Consider the following 22734-nt stretch of genomic DNA (forward strand, 5'->3'; position numbering starts at 1 on the left):
AATGCAAAAATAAAATGCTCTAATATGTCGCTTGCATATATCTATGTGTTTAACTCCTGCAAGAATGCACTACTGGAAATTAGCTTAGTAAATCTGGCGAGTCAATAACAAGAGACAAATGTGTGTTGCCACCAATCACCAGCTAGCCCCTAGTATTCCATTGCTGCTGAGGATATGTATATATGCTTTTTAACAAAGGATACTAACAAAACAAAATACATTTTATAATAGTAGTGAATTTCTCCAACATAGGTGTGTCCGGTCCACGGCGTCATCCTTACTTGTGGGATATTCTCCTCCCCAACAGGAAATGGCAAAGAGCCCAGCAAAGCTGGTCACATGATCCCTCCTAGGCTCCGCCTACCCCAGTCATTCTCTTTGCCGTTGTACAGGCAACATCTCCACGGAGATGGCTTAGAGTTTTTTAGTGTTTAACTGTAGTTTTTATTATTCAATCAAGAGTTTGTTATTTTAAAATAGTGCTGGTATGTACTATTTACTCTGAAACAGAAAAGAGATGAAGATTTCTGTTTGTAAGAGGAAAATGATTTTAGCAACCGTTACTAAAATCGATGGCTGTTCCACACAGGACTGTTGAGAGGAATTAACTTCAGTTGGGGGAACAGTGAGCAGACTTTTGCTGCTTGAGGTATGACACATTCTAACAAGACGATGTAATGCTGGAAGCTGTCATTTTCCCTATGGGATCCGATAAGCCATTTTTATTACAGAGTAAATAAGGGCTTCACAAGGGCTTGTTAAGACTGTAGACATTTTCTGGGCTAAATCGATTCATATATAACATATTTAGCCTTGAGGAATCATTTAATATGGGTATTTTTGTAAAATAATATCGGCAGGCACTGTTTTAGACACCTTATTCTCTAGGGGCTTTCCCTAATCATAGGCAGAGCCTCATTTTCGCGCCGGTATTGCGCACTTGTTTTTGAGAAGCATGACATGCAGTCGCATGTGTGAGGAGCTCTGATACATAAAAAAGACTTTCTGAAGGCGTCATTTGGTATTGTATTCCCCTTTGGGCTTGGTTGGGTCTCAGCAAAGCAGATACCAGGGACTGTAAAGGGGTTAAAGATAAAAACGGCTCCGGTTCCGTTATTTTAAGGGTTAAAGCTTCCAAATTTGGTGTGCAATACTTTTAAGGCTTTAAGACACTGTGGTGAAATTTTGGTGAATTTTGAACAATTCCTTCATACTTTTTCGCAATTGCAGTAATAAAGTGTGTTCAGTTTAAAATTTAAAGTGACAGTAACGGTTTTATTTTAAAACGTTTTTTGTACTTTGTTATCAAGTTTATGCCTGTTTAACATGTCTGAACTACCAGATAGACTGTGTTCTGAATGTGGGGAAGCCAAGGTTCCTTCTCATTTAAATAGATGTGATTTATGTGACACTGAAAATGATGCCCAAGATGATTCCTCAAGTGAGGGGAGTAAGCATGGTACTGCATCATTCCCTCCTTCGTCTACACCAGTCTTGCCCACTCAGGAGGCCCCTAGTACATCTAGCGCGCCAATACTCCTTACTATGCAACAATTAACGGCTGTAATGGATAATTCTATCAAAAACATTTTAGCCAAAATGCCCACTTATCAGCGTAAGCGCGACTGCTCTGTTTTAGATACTGAAGAGCATGAGGACGCTGAGGATAATGGTTCTGATATGCCCCTACACCAGTCTGAGGGGACCAGGGAGGTTTTGTCTGAGGGAGAAATTTCAGATTCAGGGAAAATTTCTCAACAAGCTGAACCCGATGTGATTACATTTAAATTTAAGTTGGAACATCTCCGCGCTCTGCTTAAGGAGGTGTTATCCACTCTGGATGATTGTGAGAATTTGATCATCCCAGAGAAACTATGTAAAATGGACAAGTTCCTAGAGGTCCCGGGGCCCCCAGAAGCTTTTCCTATACCCAAGCGGGTGGCGGACATTGTAAATAAAGAATGGGAAAGGCCCGGTATACCTTTCGTCCCTCCCCCCATATTTAAAAAATTGTTTCCCATGGTCGACCCCAGAAAGGACTTATGGCAGACAGTCCCCAAGGTCGAGGGGGCGGTTTCTACTTTAAACAAACGCACCACTATACCCATAGAAGATAGTTGTGCTTTCAAAGATCCTATGGATAAAAAATTAGAAGGTTTGCTTAAAAAGATGTTTGTTCAGCAAGGTTACCTTCTACAACCAATTTCATGCATTGTCCCTGTCACTACAGCCGCGTGTTTCTGGTTCGATGAGCTAGAAAAGGCGATCGATAGTGATTCTCCTCCTTATGAGGAGATTATGGACAGAATCCGTGCTCTCAAATTGGCTAATTCTTTCACCCTAGACGCCACTTTGCAATTGGCTAGGTTAGCGGCGAAAAATTCTGGGTTTGCTATTGTGGCGCGCAGAGCGCTTTGGTTGAAATCTTGGTCAGCGGATGCGTCTTCCAAGAACAAATTGCTTAACATTCCTTTCAAGGGGAAAACGCTGTTTGGCCCTGACTTGAAAGAGATTATCTCTGATATCACTGGGGGTAAGGGCCACGCCCTTCCTCAGGATAGGTCTTTCAAGGCCAAAAATAAACCTAATTTTCGTCCCTTTCGTAGAAACGGACCAGCCCCAAGTGCTACGTCCTCTAAGCAAGAGGGTAATACTTCTCAAGCCAAGCCAGCCTGGAGACCAATGCAAGGCTGGAACAAGGGAAAGCAGGCCAAGAAGCCTGCCACTGCTACCAAGACAGCATGAAATGTTGGCCCCCGATCCGGGACCGGATCTGGTGGGGGGCAGACTCTCTCTCTTCGCTCAGGCTTGGGCAAGAGATGTTCTGGATCCTTGGGCACTAGAAATAGTCTCCCAAGGTTATCTTCTGGAATTCAAGGGGCCTCCCCCAAGGGGGAGGTTCCACAGGTCTCAATTGTCTTCAGACCACATAAAGAGACAGGCATTCTTACATTGTGTAGAAGACCTGTTAAAAATGGGAGTGATTCATCCTGTTCCATTAGGAGAACAAGGGATGGGGTTCTACTCCAATCTGTTCGTAGTTCCCAAAAAAGAGGGAACGTTCAGACCAATCTTGGATCTCAAGATCCTAAACAAGTTTCTCAAGGTTCCATCGTTCAAAATGGAAACTATTCGAACAATTCTTCCTTCCATCCAGGAAGGTCAATTCATGACCACGGTGGATTTAAAGGATGCGTATCTACATATTCCTATCCACAAGGAACATCATCGGTTCCTAAGGTTCGCATTCCTGGACAAGCATTACCAGTTCGTGGCACTTCCTTTCGGATTAGCCACTGCTCCAAAGATTTTCACAAAGGTACTAGGGTCCCTTCTAGCGGTACTAAGACCAAGGGGCATTGCAGTAGTACCTTACTTGGACGACATTCTGATTCAAGCGTCGTCCCTTCCTCAAGCAAAGGCTCACACGGACATAGTCCTGGCCTTTCTCAGATCTCACGGATGGAAAGTGAACGTAGAAAAGAGTTCTCTATCTCCGTCAACAAGGGTTCCCTTCTTGGGAACAATAATAGACTCCTTAGAAATGAGGATTTTTCTGACAGAGGCCAGAAAAACAAAACTTCTAAACTCTTGTCAAACACTTCATTCCGTTCCTCTTCCTTCCATAGCGCAGTGCATGGAAGTAATAGGTTTGATGGTAGCGGCAATGGACATAGTTCCTTTTGCGCGCATTCATCTAAGACCATTACAACTGTGCATGCTCAGTCAGTGGAATGGGGACTATACAGACTTGTCTCCGACGATTCAAGTAAATCAGAGGACCAGAGACTCACTCCGTTGGTGGCTGTCCCTGGACAACCTGTCACAAGGGATGACCTTCCGCAGACCAGAGTGGGTCATTGTCACGACCGACGCCAGTCTGATGGGCTGGGGCGCGGTCTGGGGACCCCTGAAAGCTCAGGGTCTTTGGTCTCGGGAAGAATCTCTTCTACCGATAAATATTCTGGAACTGAGAGCGATATTCAATGCTCTCAAGGCTTGGCCTCAGCTAGCAAAGGCCAAGTTCATACGGTTTCAATCAGACAACATGACGACTGTTGCGTACATCAACCATCAGGAGGGAACAAGGAGTTCCCTGGCGATGGAAGAAGTGACCAAAATCATTCAATGGGCGGAGACTCACTCCTGCCACCTGTCTGCAATCCACATTCCAGGAGTGGAAAATTGGGAAGCGGATTTTCTGAGTCGTCAGACATTACATCCGGGGGAGTGGGAACTCCATCCGGAAATCTTTGCCCAAATTACTCAATTGTGGGGCATTCCAGACATGGATCTGATGGCCTCTCGTCAGAACTTCAAGGTTCCTTGCTACGGGTCCAGATCCAGGGATCCCAAGGCGACTCTAGTAGATGCACTAGTAGCACCTTGGACCTTCAAACTAGCTTATGTATTCCCGCCGTTTCCTCTCATCCCCAGGCTGGTAGCCAGGTTCAATCAGGAGAGGGCGTCGGTGATCTTGATAGCTCCTGCGTGGCCACGCAGGACTTGGTATGCAGATCTGGTGAATATGTCATCGGCTCCACCATGGAAGCTACCTTTGAGACGAGACCTTCTTGTTCAAGGTCCGTTCGAACATCCGAATCTGGTCTCACTCCAGCTGACTGCTTGGAGATTGAACGCTTGATCTTATCAAAACGAGGGTTCTCAGATTCTGTTATTGATACTCTTGTTCAGGCCAGAAAGCCTGTAACTAGAAAAATTTACCACAAAATATGGAAAAAATATATCTGTTGGTGTGAATCTAAAGGATTCCCTTGGAACAAGGTAAAGATTCCTAAGATTCTATCCTTTCTTCAAGAAGGATTGGAGAAAGGATTATCGGCAAGTTCCTTGAAGGGACAGATTTCTGCCTTGTCTGTGTTACTTCACAAAAAGCTGGCAGCTGTGCCAGATGTTCAAGCCTTTGTTCAGGCTCTGGTTAGAATCAAGCCTGTTTACAAACCTTTGACTCCTCCTTGGAGTCTCAACTTAGTTCTTTCAGTTCTTCAGGGGGTTCCGTTTGAACCCTTGCATTCCGTTGATATTAAGTTATTATCTTGGAAAGTTTTGTTTTTGGTTGCAATTTCTTCTGCTAGAAGAGTTTCAGAATTATCTGCTCTGCAGTGTTCTCCTCCTTATCTGGTTTTCCATGCAGATAAGGTGGTTTTACGTACTAAACCTGGTTTTCTTCCGAAAGTTGTTTCTAACAAAAACATTAACCAGGAGATAGTCGTGCCTTCTTTGTGTCCGAATCCAGTTTCAAAGAAGGAACGTTTGTTGCACAATTTGGATGTTGTTCGCGCTCTAAAATTATATTTAGATGCTACAAAGGATTTTAGACAAACATCTTCCTTGTTTGTTGTTTATTCTGGTAAAAGGAGAGGTCAAAAAGCAACTTCTACCTCTCTCTCTTTTTGGATTAAAAGCATCATCAGATTGGCTTATGAGACTGCCGGACGGCAGCCTCCTGAAAGAATCACAGCTCATTCCACTAGGGCTGTGGCTTCCACATGGGCCTTCAAGAACGAGGCTTCTGTTGATCAGATATGTAGGGCAGCGACTTGGTCTTCACTGCACACTTTTACCAAATTTTACAAGTTTGATACTTTTGCTTCTTCTGAGGCTATTTTTGGGAGAAAGGTTTTGCAAACCGTGGTGCCTTCCATTTAGGTGACCTGATTTGCTCCCTCCCTTCATCCGTGTCCTAAAGCTTTGGTATTGGTTCCCACAAGTAAGGATGACGCCGTGGACCGGACACACCTATGTTGGAGAAAACAGAATTTATGTTTACCTGATAAATTACTTTCTCCAACGGTGTGTCCGGTCCACGGCCCGCCCTGGTTTTTTAATCAGGTCTGATAATTTATTTTCTTTAACTACAGTCACCACGGTATCATATGGTACCATAAAAGTAACAAATCTGGAATTCCACAATCCAGAATTATTGAGAAAATCAGACTTTTTTTTCATAATGTTTTTTAAATAAAATTACTATTTCCCCACCAGTAAGTTGCAAACTTCTTTTTTTGGTTTGGTTCTTTTTTATAAAATGCAAATAGTCTATATTTATTTAAAACAACACAACCATTACCTTTCTGACTATAGTGCTATCTTTCTGATGATTTTATGTATACAAAAGTATTAAACCTTTAGGTTGCATGTATAAGCTGTATTATGACATATAAATATTGCTTAACCCTTTGGCTGCTAAGCCATTTCCCACCTGGGTGCTTATATTTTCTTTTCTTTTTTTTTTTTCTTTTTGAAAATTTCTTTTTTTAACTTTTTTTTTATTTTTTATTTTTTTTACAGACTCCCAAGACTTACACGGTTGGAAAGGTTAGGCGATTACCTTTCCAACAGTGGGTTTTGGGGGGTCTGTAACTGCTTAGATGCCTGAGATACAGGCTTCTAAGCAGCATGCCCTCTCCTCCTATACTTAACATTGTTAAGTATAAATAAAGTTGCGCGGTGACGTCATCACGTTATTGTGCGTGACGTCACCACGCAAAGCGGGAACCCCCGGCGATGCCTGTTACTCTACAGGCATGATCGCCAGGGGTAGGAGCAGTAAGGAGCCCCCAGATCTCCCTCAAGGTGGGAGAGTAGAGCTGTCATTAGCACTGAAAGGGTTAAAGGGACAGTATACACCAATTTTCATATAACTGCATGTAATAAGACACTACTATAAAGAAGAATATGCACAGATACTGCTAAAAAAAATTCAGTATAAAACTTTTTAAAAACTTACTTAGAAGCTCCCAGTTTAGCACTGTAGATGAGGTTAGGCTGGGATGCCCAGTGAAATGGTCTGTGAAAACAAAAAGACACTTCCCCATCCCCTTTCCCTGCATATGAAAAGACAAATAACCTAAACAGGAGCCAGCAGTAGTCTGTAAACAAGCGTATACATCTGACACAGTGGGGCTTGGTTAGAAGTTTGAAAATCAGCACAATGTTATTAAAAATTAAGCAAAGCTATACATTGTTACAAAAACACCCCCAGATAAATAAATAAAGCCCTTCCATTGTCTGAAAGTGATAAAAACACAATTGCCTCTGGCAGCCTTCACTGCTCTCCATATGAGTGCTCCAGATAATTATGCTCATTCATGCTCTGGACTGGATATGGTCACCCCAATGGTAAGTTAGTAAAAAATTGTCCATTTAGTGGATAGTGTCGGGACCAGACTATTCTTTTGTACTTGTAATTTGCAGTTGTTTTACTTGGAATTGGGTTGAATGTATTGATAAGTTCTTTTCTTTTTTTTCTTTAAATCATTCAAGGGTCCTATGACGGGTCATCATGGATGAAACTGAGCTAAGAAGACTGTCAACTGGCCATGTGTTTTGTGTGCTAGCGGTTGTTTTATCACTATGCTTGCCGCCTCTCCTCCTAGATAATTTTTCTCTCCTAGGAACACACTTAACATGGTTGTGTATTTGCTCTGGATTTGTTGCTGTTTTTAATATTATATTATTACTAGTGCTGAAGCCTAATCCTTCATCTAAGAGAAGTTCATTTGCAAACAAGGCAAGCCTTATTTATGTATTTATTATTTAGTGTAAAGTTTGAATTGAAATACTTTTGTGAAAAAAATGGGAAAGTTTTGTTACCTTTTTAGTTTCACTACATCAAGGTTCTATCCTATATTCACGTAGAAGTTTCAGGGTACCAATATATTGCCATATTGTCTATTGGTTAAAATGGCACCAGGCCACCAGCCTTTATCTTCATCATTATTTTTAAAATAAATGTTGATAGCTGCTACTGTGATAATGTTTATTTTTTCATCCTGTTCCTGTAGCTCTTTTCAAATCTTTTCTCCTGTTTTAATAGCGTAAAAGGTGCCAGATATAGCCTCTTTGTACTGGGGGCTGCCATCTTGGAGCTCAGGTATTCTCACAGACTATACATGACTAAGAGCCTATTGCAGGCTTAAGACGTTGTTCTGTTTTTTGGGACCCAACCTATGAAAAATAAAGGTCTTTTAAAGAATTGTTTGGTGGCTGTAGTTTCTTACAACCTGTGACAGAAGCTGTGCGCACTCACAGATCAGTAATATTGCCTGTTTTTTTTTAAAGCTGTATAATGTGCTTCAGGTTAGGTGCATGATACGTTTTTGCTGTGGCTGCATTGCTCTATAATATTGCTGAGTGCTTATTTAAATATATTTTGTAAAACTTGCAAAAATGTAAAGCTCACATAATGTATTATGGCCACTAACCTAAAGCACGTTATACAGCTGTAATAAAGTGGACAATATTAAAGATCTGTGAGTGTGCACTGCTTCTGTCTCAGGCTGTGATAATACCTGAGCTCCAAGATGGCAGCCCCCAGTACAAAGAGGAGGAGCTACAATATCTGGCCCCTTTAAACTATTAAAACAGGAGAACTGATGTATAAAGAGCTGTAAGAGCAGGATGAAATGCAATAACATAGTAAGTAGTTACTATTCTTTTGTAGTTGTGTTCAGCTCTTTTTTTCTTTGTAAGTTTATTTCTGGCAATGACTTGTAACTCCCATGATTTATACTTCCTGTCTTGCAGGAGATCAGAAGGTTTTCTGTTTAGTGTCTTGTCAACTGACTAAACCTGTTTTACAGTGTGTCATATATAGAAGATTTATATACATTTGTACTAGTGTCTTATACCACATAATATGTTATGTTTAGGAAGTCATCTTTTTTTTTTTTTTTGTATTGCCCGTTATGTCTGATTTTTTATTTTTTTTTGAGACAGTAAATGCTCATTTCCATATCTTTGCTATACCTTAGGTACACAAGTTTTTACGGTCCTGTATCTACTTTCTCATTTCCTGTGTGCTGTTTCATGGGATTATTGTTTTGTACGGAGCTCCCCTTGTTGAGTAAGTATTTAAATGTAAAATATTATAGATACATTTTCACTTATTTTAATAAAGAATGTATGGAAAATGTGCTTCAAACCCTCTCTCTTAGTCATCTGGATTAAAGAGCCATAATACCCAAATGTTTAAACACTTTAAAGTGCTGCAGCATAGCTGTAAAAAGCTGACTAGAAAATATCACCTGAACATATCTATGTAAAAAAGAAAGATATTTCTCTTGTTAAGTGTATCCAATCCACGGATCATCCATTACTTGTGGGATATTCTCCTTCCCAACAGGAAGTTGCAAGAGGATCACCCACAGCAGAGCTGCTATATAGCTCCTCCCCTCACTGCCATATCCAGTCATTCTCTTGCAACTCTCAACTAAGATGGAGGTCGTAAGAGGACTGTGGTGTTTTATACTTAGTTTATTTCTTCAATCAAAAGTTTGTTATTTTTAAATGGTACCGGAGTGTACTGTTTATCTCAGGCAGTATTTAGAAGAATAATCTGCCTGCGTTTTCTATGATCTTAGCAGAAGTAACTAAGATCATTTGCTGTTCTCACATATTCTGAGGAGTGAGGTAACTTCAGAGGGGGAATAGCGTGCAGGTTTTCCTGCAATAAGGTATGTGCAGTTAAAATATTTTTCTAGGGATGGAATTTGCTAGAAAATGCTGCTGATACCGAAGTAATGTAAGTAAAGCCTTAAATGCAGTGATAGCGACTGGTATCAGGCTTATTAATAGAGATACATACTCTTATAAAAGTGTATTTTAAAACGTTTGCTGGCATGTTTAATCGTTTTTTGCATATGTTTGGTGATAAAACTTATTGGGGCCTAGTTTTTTCCACATGGCTGGCTTGAATTTTGCCTAGAAACAGTTCCCTGAGGCTTCCCACTGTTGTAATATGAGTGGGAGGGGCCTATTTTGGCGTTTTTTTGCACAGCAAAAATTACAGACACAGACATCCAGCTTCTTCCTGCATGATCCAGGACTTCTCTGAAGGGCTCAAAAGGCTTCAAACGTCGTATTGAGGGAGGTAAAAAACAGTAGAGCTGTGGCAGTTGTGACTGTTTAAAAAACATTTTTGTCATTTGTTATTCCGTTTTTGGTATTAAGCGGTTAATCATCCATTTGCAAGTGGGTGCAATGCTCTGCTAACTTATTACATACACTGTAAAAATTTCTTTAGTGTAACTGCATTTTTTCACTGTTATTTCAAAATTTGGGAAAATTTGTGTTTCTTAAAGGCGCAGTAACGTTTTTTATATTGCTTGTAAACTTGTTTTAAAGTGTTTTCCAAGCTTGCTAGTCCATTGGTCCATAGGAGAGATACAGAGCGCGCAAATGCTGTTAGAGCCATGTCTGATACTGCGTCACAGTATGCAGAACATGAGGACGGAGAGCTTCAGTCTGTGGGTGACATCTCTGACTCGGGGAAACCTGATTCAGAGATTTCTAATTTTAAATTTAAGCTTGAGAACCTCCGTGTATTGCTTGGGGAGGTATTAGCTGCTCTGAATGACTGTAACACAGTTGCAATTCCAGAGAAATTGTGTAGGCTGGATAGATACTATGCGGTGCCGGTGTGTACTGACGTTTTTCCTATACCTAAAAGGCTTACAGAGATTATTAGCAAGGAGTGGGATAGACCCGGTGTGCCCTTTTCCCCACCTCCTATATTTAGAAAAATGTTTCCAATAGACGCCACTACACGGGACTTATGGCAGACGGTCCCTAAGGTGGAGGGAGCAGTTTCTACTTTAGCAAAGCGTACCACTATCCCGGTTGAGGACAGTTGTGCTTTTTCAGATCCAATGGATAAAAAATTGGAGGGTTACCTTAAGAAAATGTTTATTCAACAAGGTTTTATTTTACAGCCCCTTGCATGCATTGCGCCTGTCACTGCTGCGACGGCATTCTGGTTTGAGGCCCTGGAAGAGGCCATCCAGACAGCTCCATTGAATGAAATTATTGACAAGCTTAGAACGCTTAAGCTAGCTATCTCATTTGTTTCTGATGCCATTGTTCATTTGACTAAACTAACGGCTAAGAATTCTGGATTCGCCATCCAGGCGCGTAGGGCGCTATGGCTTAAATCCTGGTCAGCTGACGTGACTTCAAAGTCTAAATTACTCAACATTCCTTTCAAGGGGCAGACCTTATTCGGGCCTGGCTTGAAGGAAATTATTGCTGACATTACTGGAGGCAAGGGTCATACCCTTCCTCAGGACAGGGCCAAATCAAAGGCCAAACAGTCTAATTTTCGTGCTTTTCGAAATTTCAAGGCAGGAGCAGCATCAACTTCCTCCACTTCAAAACAAGAGGGAACTGTTGCTCATTTCAGACAGGCCTGGAAACCTAACCAGTCCTGGAACAAGGGCAAGCAGGCCAGGAAGCCTGCTGCTGCCCCCAAGTCAGCATGAAGGAACGGCCCCCTATCCGGAAACGGATCTAGTGGGGGTCAGACTTTCTCTCTTTGCCCAGGCGTGGGCAAGAGATGTTCAGGATCCCTGGGCGTTGGAGATCATATCTCAGGGATATCTTCTGGACTTCAAAGCTTCTCCCCCACAAGGGAGATTTCATCTTTCAAGGTTATCATCAAACCAGATAAAGAAAGAGGCATTCCTAAGCTGTGTGCAAGACCTCCTAGTAATGGGAGTGATCCATCCAGTTCCGCGGATGGAACAAGGACAGGGATTTTATTCAAATCTGTTTGTGGTTCCCAAGAAAGAGGGAACCTTCAGACCAATCTTGGATCTAAAGATCTTAAACAAATTCCTCAGAGTTCCATCATTCAAAATGGAAACTATTCGGACCATCCTACCCATGATCCAAGAGGGTCAGTACATGACCACAGTGGACTTAAAGGATGCCTACCTTCACATACCGATTCACAAAGATCATCATGGGTTCCTAAGGTTTGCCTTTCTAGACAGGCATTACCAATTTGTAGCTCTTCCCTTCGGGTTGGCCACTGCCCCGAGAATTTTTACAAAGGTTCTGGGCTCACTTCTGGCGGTTCTAAGACCGCGAGGCATAGCGGTGGCTCCGTATCTAGACGACATCCTGATACAGGCGTCAAGCTTTCAAATTGCCAAGTCTCATACAGAGATAGTTCTGGCATTTCTGAGGTCGCATGGGTGGAAAGTGAACGTGGAAAAGAGTTCTCTATCACCACTCACAAGAGTCTCCTTCCTAGGGACTCTTATAGATTCTGTAGAGATGAAAACCTGACGGAGTCCAGGTTATCAAAACTTCTAAATGCTTGCCGTGTCCTTCATTCCATTCCACGCCCGTCAGTTGCTCAGTGCATGGAAGTAATCGGCTTAATGGTAGCGGCAATGGACATAGTGCCATTTGCGCGCCTGCATCTCAGACCGCTGCAATTATGCATGCTAAATCAGTGGAATGGGGATTACTCAGATTTGTCCCCTCTACTAAATCTGGATCAAGACACCAGTGATTCTCTTCTCTGGTGGCTATCTCGGGTCCATCTGTCCAAGGGTATGATCTTTCGCAGGCCAGATTGGACGATTGTAACAACAGATGCCAGCCTTCTAGGTTGGGGCGCAGTCTGGAACTCCCTAAAGGCTCAGGGATCGTGGACTCAGGAGGAGAAACTCCTCCCAATAAATATTCTGGAGTTAAGAGCAATATTCAATGCTCTTCTAGCTTGGCCTCAGTTAGCAACCCTGAGGTTCATCAGATTGCAGTCGGACAACATCACGACTGTGGCTTACATCAACCATCAAGGGGGAACCAGGAGTTCCCTAGCGATGTTAGAAGTCTCAAAGATAATTCGCTGGGCAGAGTCTCACTCTTGCCACCTGTCAGCGATCCACATCCCAGGAGTAGAGAACTGGGAGGCGGATTTTCTAAGTCGTCAGACTTTTCATCCGGGGGAGTGGGAACTCCATCCGGAGTTGTTTGCTCAACTGGTCCATCGTTGGGGCAAACCAGAACTGGATCTCATGGCGTCTCGCCAGAACGCCAAGCTTCCTTGTTACGGATCCAGGTCCAAGGACCCGGGAGCGACGCTGATAGATTCTCTAGCAGCTCCTTGGTTCTTCAACCTGGCTTATGTGTTTCCACCGTTTCCTCTGCTTCCTTGACTGATTGCCAAAATCAAGCAGGAGAGAGCATCAGTGATTCTGATAGCACCTGCGTGGCCACGCAGGACCTGGTATGCAAACCTAGTGGACATGTCATCTCTTCCACCATGGACCCTGCCTCTGAGTCAGGACCTTCTAATACAAGGTCCTTTCAATCATCCAAATCTAATTTCTCTGAGACTGACTGCATGGAGATTGAATGCTTGATTCTATCAAGGCGTGGCTTCTCCGAGTCAGTCATTGATACCTTAATACAGGCACGGAAGCCTGTCACCAGGAAAATCTACCATAAGATATGGCATAAATATCTTTATTGGTATGAATCCAAGAATTACTCATGGAGTAAGGTTAGGATTCCTAGGATATTGTCCTTTCTCCAAGAGGGTTTGGACAAAGGCTTATCAGCTAGTTCTTTAAAAGGACAGATCTCTGCTCTGTCTATTCTTTTGCACAAGCGTCTGGCAGAAGTTCCAGACGTCCAGGCATTTTGTCAGGCTTTGGTTAGGATTAAGCCTGTGTTTAAAACTGTTGCTCCCCCGTGGAGCTTAAACTTGGTTCTTAAAGTTCTTCAGGGAGTTCCGTTTGAACCCCTTCATTCCATTGATATTAAACTTTTATCTTGGAAAGTTCTGTTTTTGATGGCTATTTCCTCGGCTCGAAGAGTCTCTGAGTTATCTGCCTTACATTGTGATTCTCCTTATCTGATTTTTCATTCAGACAAGGTAGTTCTGCGTACCAAACCTGGGTTTTTACCTAAGGTGGTTTCTAACAGGAATATCAATCAACAATCAAGAGATTGTTGTTCCATCATTGTGTCCTAATCCTTCTTCAAAGAAGGAACGTCTTTTGCATAATCTGGACGTAGTCCGTGCCTTGAAGTTTTACTTACAGGCTACTAAAGATTTTCGTCAAACATCTGCCCTGTTTGTCGTTTACTCTGGACAGAGGAGAGGTCAAAAAGCTTCGGCAACCTCTCTCTCCTTTTGGCTTCAGAGCATAATACGCTTAGCCTATGAGACTGCTGGACAGCAGCCCCCTGAAAGGATTACAGCTCATTCTACTAGAGCTGTGGCTTCCACCTGGGCCTTTAAAAATGAGGCCTCTGTTGAACAGATTTGCAAGGCTGCGACTTGGTCTTCGCTTCACACCTTTTCAAAATTTTACAAATTTGACACTTTTGCTTCTTCGGAGGCTGTTTTTGGGAGAAAGTTTCTACAGGCAGTGGTTCCTTCCGCTTAATCCTGCCTTGTCCCTCCCATCATCCGTGTACTTTAGCTTTGGTATTGTTATCCCACAAGTAATGGATGATCCGTGGACTGGATACACTTAACAAGAGAAAACATAATTTATGCTTACCTGATAAATTTATTTCTCTTGTAGTGTATCCAGTCCACGGCCCGCCCTGTCCTTTTAAGGCAGGTCTAAATTTTAATTAAACATGGTCACCACTGCACCCTATGGTTTCTCCTTTCTTGTCTTGTTTCGGTCGAGTGACTGGATATGGCAGTGAGGGGAGGAGCTATATAGCAGCTCTGCTGTGGGTGATCCTCTTGCAACTTCCTGTTGGGAAGGAGAATATCCCACAAGTAATGGATGATCCTTGGACTGGATACACTACAAGAGAAATAAATTTATCAGGTAAGCATAAATTATGTTTTTATCTCAAAAGTTCCTCAGTAGCCACCTCCCATTGTAAAGGATTTCTAAGCAGCATTTTAGTGTGTCTGTCCTGGGACAGCTGAAAGGATGAGCCTCGTGAACTCTCATATTATTTCACCAATCAGGTAAAGGAAGCTTACTATGAAATCTCATGATAGTTAAGTCAAATCTCATGAGATCACAGTAAGAGTTCATGACCTCAGCACTGCTGATGCTGATTGGCTGCTGTTCATTTATTCATTTTTTTAATTTTTTTTACCTGCAGCTGGGAGCAGTTGAGTATAACTTTTTACACAGAACTTACTCTGCTGAGCTGAGGAAATTGTGAGGTAAAATATCTTCCTTTTTTACATAGAGATGCTCAGGTGATATTTTCCTGTCAGCTTTTTACAGTTATACTGCATAAGTTTCCGATTTAGCATATGAGTATTATGTCCCTTTAAGAACCAATCTCAGAAAAACCAAAGGCCACAATAGTGAAAAACCTTCCAACACCATGCAAAATACTGGAATAATGGAAAGTACTCACAATGGTAATTTTAACATATTTATTAAACAAAGATTTTATACATCCGGTCTCCCAAGTGGAGATTATTTAAAGGCGAAATAAACGTGTGAATATGCTTTGATCTTGTGAGTACTTTCCACTTAGTATTTTGCAAAATGTTGTGGCCTTTGGCTTTCCGAGATTGGTTCAGAATCCAGATGACTAAGAGAGAGGGTTTGAAGCGCCGTATTCCATGCATTCTTCATTCCTTGATAAAGTCCACGGAGAGACTTCAGCGAGCTGCACGACCCTACGGGAAAGTGCTAACCATTTTGTATCTTCTTGTGTGTTGTTTCAATTATTTTAAGATGATCAAACTTGTGTTCAGTTATTGATAGATAAAAAAAAGATTATCTCCCGCTGTACATGATACAGCACTGCTTGTTCTATTTTATTCAAAACCAAAATCTCAATGAGCCTTTTTTTAAACATTTAATTCAACATCTTCCAGGGTTAAAAAAAGGTGTAAATATATTATACCCTATGTTTATATTACTAGACTTTAATGGTCATAGCAGATTCAGAAGAAAAATAACACCCAAGTCAAAAAGTTAAAGGTCACAGGGGAAAAAAAGTATACTCTAGTTTCCTTTTAGTACAACTTATAAAATGCCAAACTATAATATGATTTGGCACATATGTGGTATATGATGGTCTAAGAGTGGTGCTTGCTCAAAATAGATTTTAATGAGTTTGTTCAAAGTAATCACTCCTGGAATCTTTTATTTATTTAAAAAAAAAAAAAAAAGCCTAATTTTATTAATTATTTTGTTATCACAATATGTTGATGGTGACTGAACCAGTTTGGTGAGGCTGAACATGCAAGAGACACTGGTTGAGCTTTGAGAGGTCCCAGGTTTCTTTTAGAGAAACCAGAAACTAAATAGGGGGAAAAGAGGAATGAGGGGAAAAGTCCAGTCATCTTAAAATTTGTGGGATTGCCAGGGACTTCTGCAAGAAGTAGTGCTACCATTACTATGCTAGCTGAGAAGGTTTGGGAACAAAGGAAAGGTGAGGGTAGCTATCTTGAGCACATTCAGTAGAAGTGGCAGAGAAAGAAGCATCTGGGACTGCATATTAGTTTAATCAATGTAATTTATTTATACAAACATAATTAAAGTAGCCCCAAATTATTTTTGTATACTCCATACGCCAACTTAAAGGAACTGTTAACACTTTAAAATTGTTTTATAAAATATTTAATTACATGTAGTAAAACAATTTTGCCACCTCTTTGCTGTAATTTACATTTGAAAATTGTTTTGCAATTTTTAAAATGGGAAGTGCACATGGCAGGCTTCAAAGGCCTGAAGCATATATCAGTCTCTAATTGCACAGATTCCCCTTTTCCTCTTTATGGCCATCATCAACGTCCCAGCAGTTCCTACTACTCTCCCTCCTAACCCTCACACCAAACTCCACAGAAGCATTAAGTCACTAGATCGGCAACATCTTTCAAACTCTCTCAAACCTCTGCTCTCTTCCATCTCCTCCTTTTCCTGCCCTGATCAAACTATCTGTCACTATAATTCCACTCTTACAGTGGTCCTTGACAATTTGACACTTACCATAGCTCAAAAGTCACGCACTCCTGCTTCAGTCCTTGCATACTCCTCTGACATGCTACCTACGTACAGTAGATGTTCCCGCACTGCTAAGCGACATTGGAGAAACTCCCGGTGTTTAGCTGACTTTCTTCATTACAAGTTCATCTTAAACTCCTACTATTCTGCCCTTAACCTCTCCAAGCAGGATTATTACTTCTCTACCCAAAACGTCTGATCTTTTAATACCCTTCTTCTCCTTCCCCCAACTCCTGTTTCCACTTCTCTCTGTTTACGATTTTGCAACCACTTTACCGACAAAATAGATTACATCAGAAATGAAATCATCTCTCAACACACTACCTGTCTCCCACCCCCTCAAACGTTCACTGATGTCCAAAACCCACAAAGCCACAGATTCACCTTTTTTGCTCCTGCTACTGAGGAAGAAGTTTCTGCCCTTATATCCTCCTCTTACCTCACAACTACTGCCTTCCCCCTCTCTCTCTCTCTACTCTTACTCCATTCCTCACACATATCTCAGCACTGGTATATGTCCCTCATCCCTTAAAACATGCACTAATCACACCTATCCTCAAATTGTTTTCTTTTTAACCATCATCCCCATCCATCTACCGCCTTACTTCGGCTTGTATACATGTTTATCACATTGCCTCACATTAAACTCCCTCCTTGATCCATTGCAATAGGGATTTCGCCCCCAACACTCCACAGAAACTGCAATCATTAAGGTTACTAATTAACTAATTACAGCAAAATGAAGAGGCCACTTTTCTCTGTTAAAGGGACAGTCAACACTAAAATTGTTATTGTTTAAAAAGATAGATAACGCCTTTATTATCCATCCCCCAGCTTTGCACAACCAACATTGTTATATTAATATACTTTATAACATTGAAAACTCTAAATGTCTGCCTGTTTCTAAACCATTAAAGACAGCCTCTTATCACATGGTTTTTATTTGCTTTTCACAACAGGGGAGAGCTAGTTCATGCGAGCCATATAGACTAATTGGCTAAAATGCAAGTCAATAGATAACTAAAAGTCATGTGATAAGGGGGCTGTCAGAAGATGCTTAGATACAAGGTAATCACAGAGGTATAAAGTATATTAATATAACTGTTTGTTATGCAAAACTGGAGAATGGGTAATAAAGGGATTATCTATCTTTTACAACAATAAAATGTCTGGTGTAGACTGTCCCTTTAATCCTTCTTGATCTGTCAGCTGTCTTTGACACTGCTGACCATACTATCTTGCTCCAAACACTCCAATCATTTGGCATCTGCAACAAAGCCCTCTTGTGGTTCTCCCCCTACATGTCTAAACGGACCTTCAGTGTAACCTTCTCTTGCACATCCTCTGAACCTTTACCACTTTCTGTTGGGGTACCACAAGGCTTTGTCCTTGGTCCCTTTCGGTTCCTTAATAAAGTCCCATGGGTTTCAATAGCATTTGTATGCTGATGATACCCAAATCTACCTCTGCGTCAGTCATATCCCCTTCCTTACAAACTCCTGTCACTAACTGTCTTTCTAATATTTCATGCTGGATGTCCTCTCATTACCTTAAGCTAAATCTCTCCAAATCTTAGCCCCCCCCCCCCTTCTTCCAAAACCCTACTACCCAACTTTCTCTGACCATTGATAACATCATTAACTTAACCCCACATACCCGATGTCTTGGGGTCGCACTTGATTCAGAGCTCTCTTTCACTCCCCACATCCAGTCTTTAGCCAAATCCTGCCACCTTCACCTTAGAAACATCTTCAAACCTTGCCACTTCCTCATACAATACTCAACTAAGACTTGAATCCACTCTCTCATCATTTCCTGCCTTGACTATTGCAACTCCATCCTCTCCAGCCTCCCTAGCTGCCGTCGATCTCCCTTACAGTCCATAATAAATGCCTCTGCCAGGATGATCTTCCTTATACGTCGCTACTCATTTACTGCACCTCTCTGCCAGTCCTTTGACTGTCTTTCTCTAACCTCCAGAATAAAACAAAAAATTCTGACTCTAACTTTAATGTTGGTTGTTCTAAAAACATTCACACACTGCTGGTATGTTAATCTAGTGCAACGCCAAAGACAAGTCTTGTAATTAAAGTACCTTTAACTAGGACACCAAGTAGCTAAGGTAGCTCAAGGTTTTACTTAATAAAGTCCCATGGGTTTCAATAGCATTTGTATGCTGATGCGTCAGTCCTATCCCCTTCCTTACAAACTCATGTCACTAACTGTCTTTCTAATATTTCATCCTGGATGTCCTCTCACTACCTTAAGCTAAATCTCTCCAAATCTGAGCCCCCCCCCCCAACTTTCTCTGACTGTTGATAACATCATTACCTTAACCACACATACCCGATGTCTTGGGGTCGCACTTGATTCAGAGCTCTCTTTCACTCCCCACATCCAGTCTTTGGCCAAATCCTGTTAGTTGTTCTAAATACATTCACACACTGCTGGTATGTTAATCTAGTGCAACGCCAAAGACAAGTCTTGTAATTAAAGTGTTTTAATGTACCTTTAACCAGGATACCAAGTAGCTAAGGTAGCTCAAGGTTTTACTTCCTTAAAGGAACAGTCTACTCCAGAATTTTTTTTGTTTAAAGGGACACTGAACCCAATTTTTTTCTTTCGTGATTCAGATAGAGCATGCAATTTTAACCCCTTAATGACCACAATGTACCCTGTATGTCACTGGTCGTTAAGGTTTTTTTCAGGACATAATAGCACAAGTCTAGCAAGAACACGCTATCAATGCCCTCCCTCCAGCAGGCTTTGGAATAGAGCAGTCTCAACGCTGGTGGCAAGACCGCGCTATAAAACAATCAAGTCCCAAAAAAAGGCCAGTGACATACAGGGTACGTCGCTGGTCCTTAAGGGGTTAAGCAACATTCTAATTTACTCCTATTATCAATTTTCTTTGTTCTCTTGCTATCTTTATTTGAAAAAGGCATTTAACCTTTTTTTCTTTTCTGAACTCTGGACAGCACTTTTTTATTGGTGGATGAATGTCTCCACCAATCAGCAAGGACAACCCAGGTTCTTCACCAAAAATGGTCCGTCATCTAAAATTACATTCTTGCATTTCAAATAAAGATACCAAGAGAATAAAGAAAATTTGATAATAGGAGTAAATTAGAAAGTTGCTTAAAATGTCATGCTCTCTGAATCACGAAAGAAAAAATTTGGGTTCAGTGTCCCTTTATTACTCATTTCCTGTTTTGCATAACAAACAGTTATATTATTATACAGTTTACTTCTGTGATTACCTTGCATCTAAGCCTCTGCAGACTGCCCCTTATTTCAGTTCTTTTGACAGACTTGCATTTTAGCTAATCAGTGCTGTTTCATAAATAACTGCACAGGAGTGAGCACAATGTTATCTATGGGGCGCACATGAACTATCGCTGTCTAGCTGTAAACAAAATGTCAAAATGCTCGAGATAAGAGGCGGCATTCATTAGCTTAGAAATTTGCATATGAGCCTACCTAGGTTTAGCTTGCAACAAAGAATACCAATAAAATAAAGCAAATTTAATGATAAAAGTAAATTGTAAAGTTGTTTAAACTTGCATTCCCTATATGAATCATTAATGCTTAATTTTGACTTGACTGTCCCTTTAATGAACTATAAAATTAGTCAACCTGATTTGTTTATAATTTGCTCTTCTTTAAATATGTTTTCATTTCAGATCAGTTGTAGAAACCTTTTTATTTGCTGTTCTTTTATCCTGTTACACCACCTCACGGTGCTTGTGCATACTGGGACCAAACTTCCATACATGGATCCGTGTGTTTAGTAAAGATGGGTAAGTTTTAGTAAAGTACAATATTTTGGGCCAATAACCCTTTCTTTCATGTAATTAGCAAGAGTCCATGAGCTAGTGACGTATGGGATATACATTCCTACCAGGAGGGGCAAAGTTTCCCAAACCTTAAAATGCCTATAAATACACCCCTCACCACACCCACAATTCAGTTTTACAAACTTTGCCTCCTATGGAGGTGGTGAAGTAAGTTTGTGCTAGATTCTACGTTGATATGCGCTCCGCAGCAGGTTGGAGCCCGGTTTTCCTCTCAGCGTGCAGTGAATGTCAGAGGGATGTGAGGAGAGTATTGCCTATTTGAATTCAATGATCTCCTTCTACGGGGTCTATTTCATAGGTTCTCTGTTATCGGTCGTAGAGATTCATCTCTTACCTCCCTTTTCAGATCGACGATATACTCTTATATATATACCATTACCTCTGCTGATTTTCGTTTCAGTACTGGTTTGGCTTTCTACAACATGTAGATGAGTGTCCTGGGGTAAGTAAGTAAGCTTATTTTCTGTGACACTCTAAGCTATGGTTAGGCACTTTTTTATAAAGTTCTAAATATATGTATTCAAACATTTATTTGCCTTGACTCAGGATGTTCAACATTCCTTATTTTCAGACAGTCGGTTTCATACTTGGGATAAATGCATTTGTTTCAATCATTTTTTCTTACCTTAAAAAATTTGACTTTTTTCCTGTGGGCTGTTAGGCTCGCGGGGGCAGAAAATGCTTCATTTTATTGCGTCATTCTTGGCGCTGACTTTTTTGGCGCAAATTTTTTTTTCTGTTTCCGGCGTCATACGTGTCGCCGGAAGTTGCGTAATTTTGTTACTTTTTTTGCGTCAAAAGTGTCGGCGTTCCGGATGTGGCGTCATTTTTGGCGCCAAAACCATTTAGGCGCCAAATAATGTGGGCGTCCTTTTTGGCGCTAAAAAATATGGGCGTCATTTTTGTCTCCACATTATTTAAGTCTCATTATTTATTGCTTCTGGTTGCTAGAAGCTTGTTCACTGGCATTTTTTTCCCATTCCTGAAACTGTCATTTAAGGAATTTGATCAATTTTGCTTTATATGTTGTTTTTTCTTTTACATATTGCAAGATGTTCCACGTTGCAACTGAGTCAGAAGATACTTCAGGAAAATCGCTGCCCAGTGCTGGAGCTACCAAGCTAAGTGTATCTGCTATAAACTTTTGGTATCTGTTTCTCCAGCTGTTGTTTGTATTGCATGTCATGACAAACTTATTAATGCAGATAAAATTTCCTTTAGTACTATTACATTACCTGTTGCTGTTCCGTCAACATCTAATTTTCAGAGTGTTCCTGATAACATAAGAGATTTTATTTTTTAAATCCATTAAGAAGGCTATGTCTGTTATTTCTCCTTCTAGTATACATAAAAGTCTTTTAAAACTTCTCTTTTTTCAGATGAATTTTTAAATGAACATCATCATTCTGATACTGATAATGGTTCTTCTGGTTCAGAGGTTTCTGTCTCAGAGGTTGATGTTGATAAATCTTTGTATTTGTTCAAGATGGAATTTATTCATTCTTTACTTAAAGAAGTATTAATTGCATTAGAAATAGATGATTCTGGTCCTCTTGATACTAAATCTAAACGTTTAAATAAGGTTTTTAAATCTCCTGTAGTTATTCCAGAAGTGTTTTCTCTCCCTGATGCTATTTCTGAAGTAATTTCCAGGGAATGGAATAATTTGGGTAATTCATTTACTCCTTCTAAACGTTTAAGCAATTATATCCTGTGCCATCTGACAGATTAGAGTTTTGGGACAAAATCTCTAAGGTTAATGGGGCTGTCTCTACTCCTGCTAAACGTACTACTATTCCTATGGCAGATAGTACTTCATTTAAGGATCCTTTAGATAGGAAGATTGAATCCTTTCTAAGAAAAGCTTACTTATGTTCAGGTAATCTTCTTAGACCTGCTATATTTTTAGCGGATGTTGCTGCAGCTTCAACTTTTTGGTTAGAAGCTTTAGCGCAACAAGTAACAGATCATAATTTTATAGCATTATTATTATTCTATAACATGCTAATAATTTTATTTGTGATACCATCTTTTGATATCATTAGAGTTGATGTCAGGTATATGTCTCTAGCTATTTTAGCTAGAAAAGCTTTATGGCTTAAAACTTGGAATGCTGA

General features: G+C 40.7%; 1 protein-coding gene across 1 annotated transcript in view; it reads left to right on the plus strand.

Moving 5' to 3' along the window:
* PIGF (phosphatidylinositol glycan anchor biosynthesis class F) overlaps positions 1-22734 on the plus strand; it is a 54571-nt gene that overhangs the window by 7721 nt on the left and 24116 nt on the right. The window contains exons 2-4 of the mRNA XM_053712252.1: positions 7288-7540; positions 8784-8869; positions 20444-20560. Coding sequence (XP_053568227.1) covers positions 7307-7540; positions 8784-8869; positions 20444-20560 — 437 coding nt within the window. The 5' untranslated portion in view covers positions 7288-7306. The remainder of the gene's footprint in view (positions 1-7287; positions 7541-8783; positions 8870-20443; positions 20561-22734) is intronic.

Source organism: Bombina bombina, chromosome 4, assembly GCF_027579735.1.
Source record: "Bombina bombina isolate aBomBom1 chromosome 4, aBomBom1.pri, whole genome shotgun sequence".
Taxonomy (NCBI): domain Eukaryota; kingdom Metazoa; phylum Chordata; class Amphibia; order Anura; family Bombinatoridae; genus Bombina; species Bombina bombina.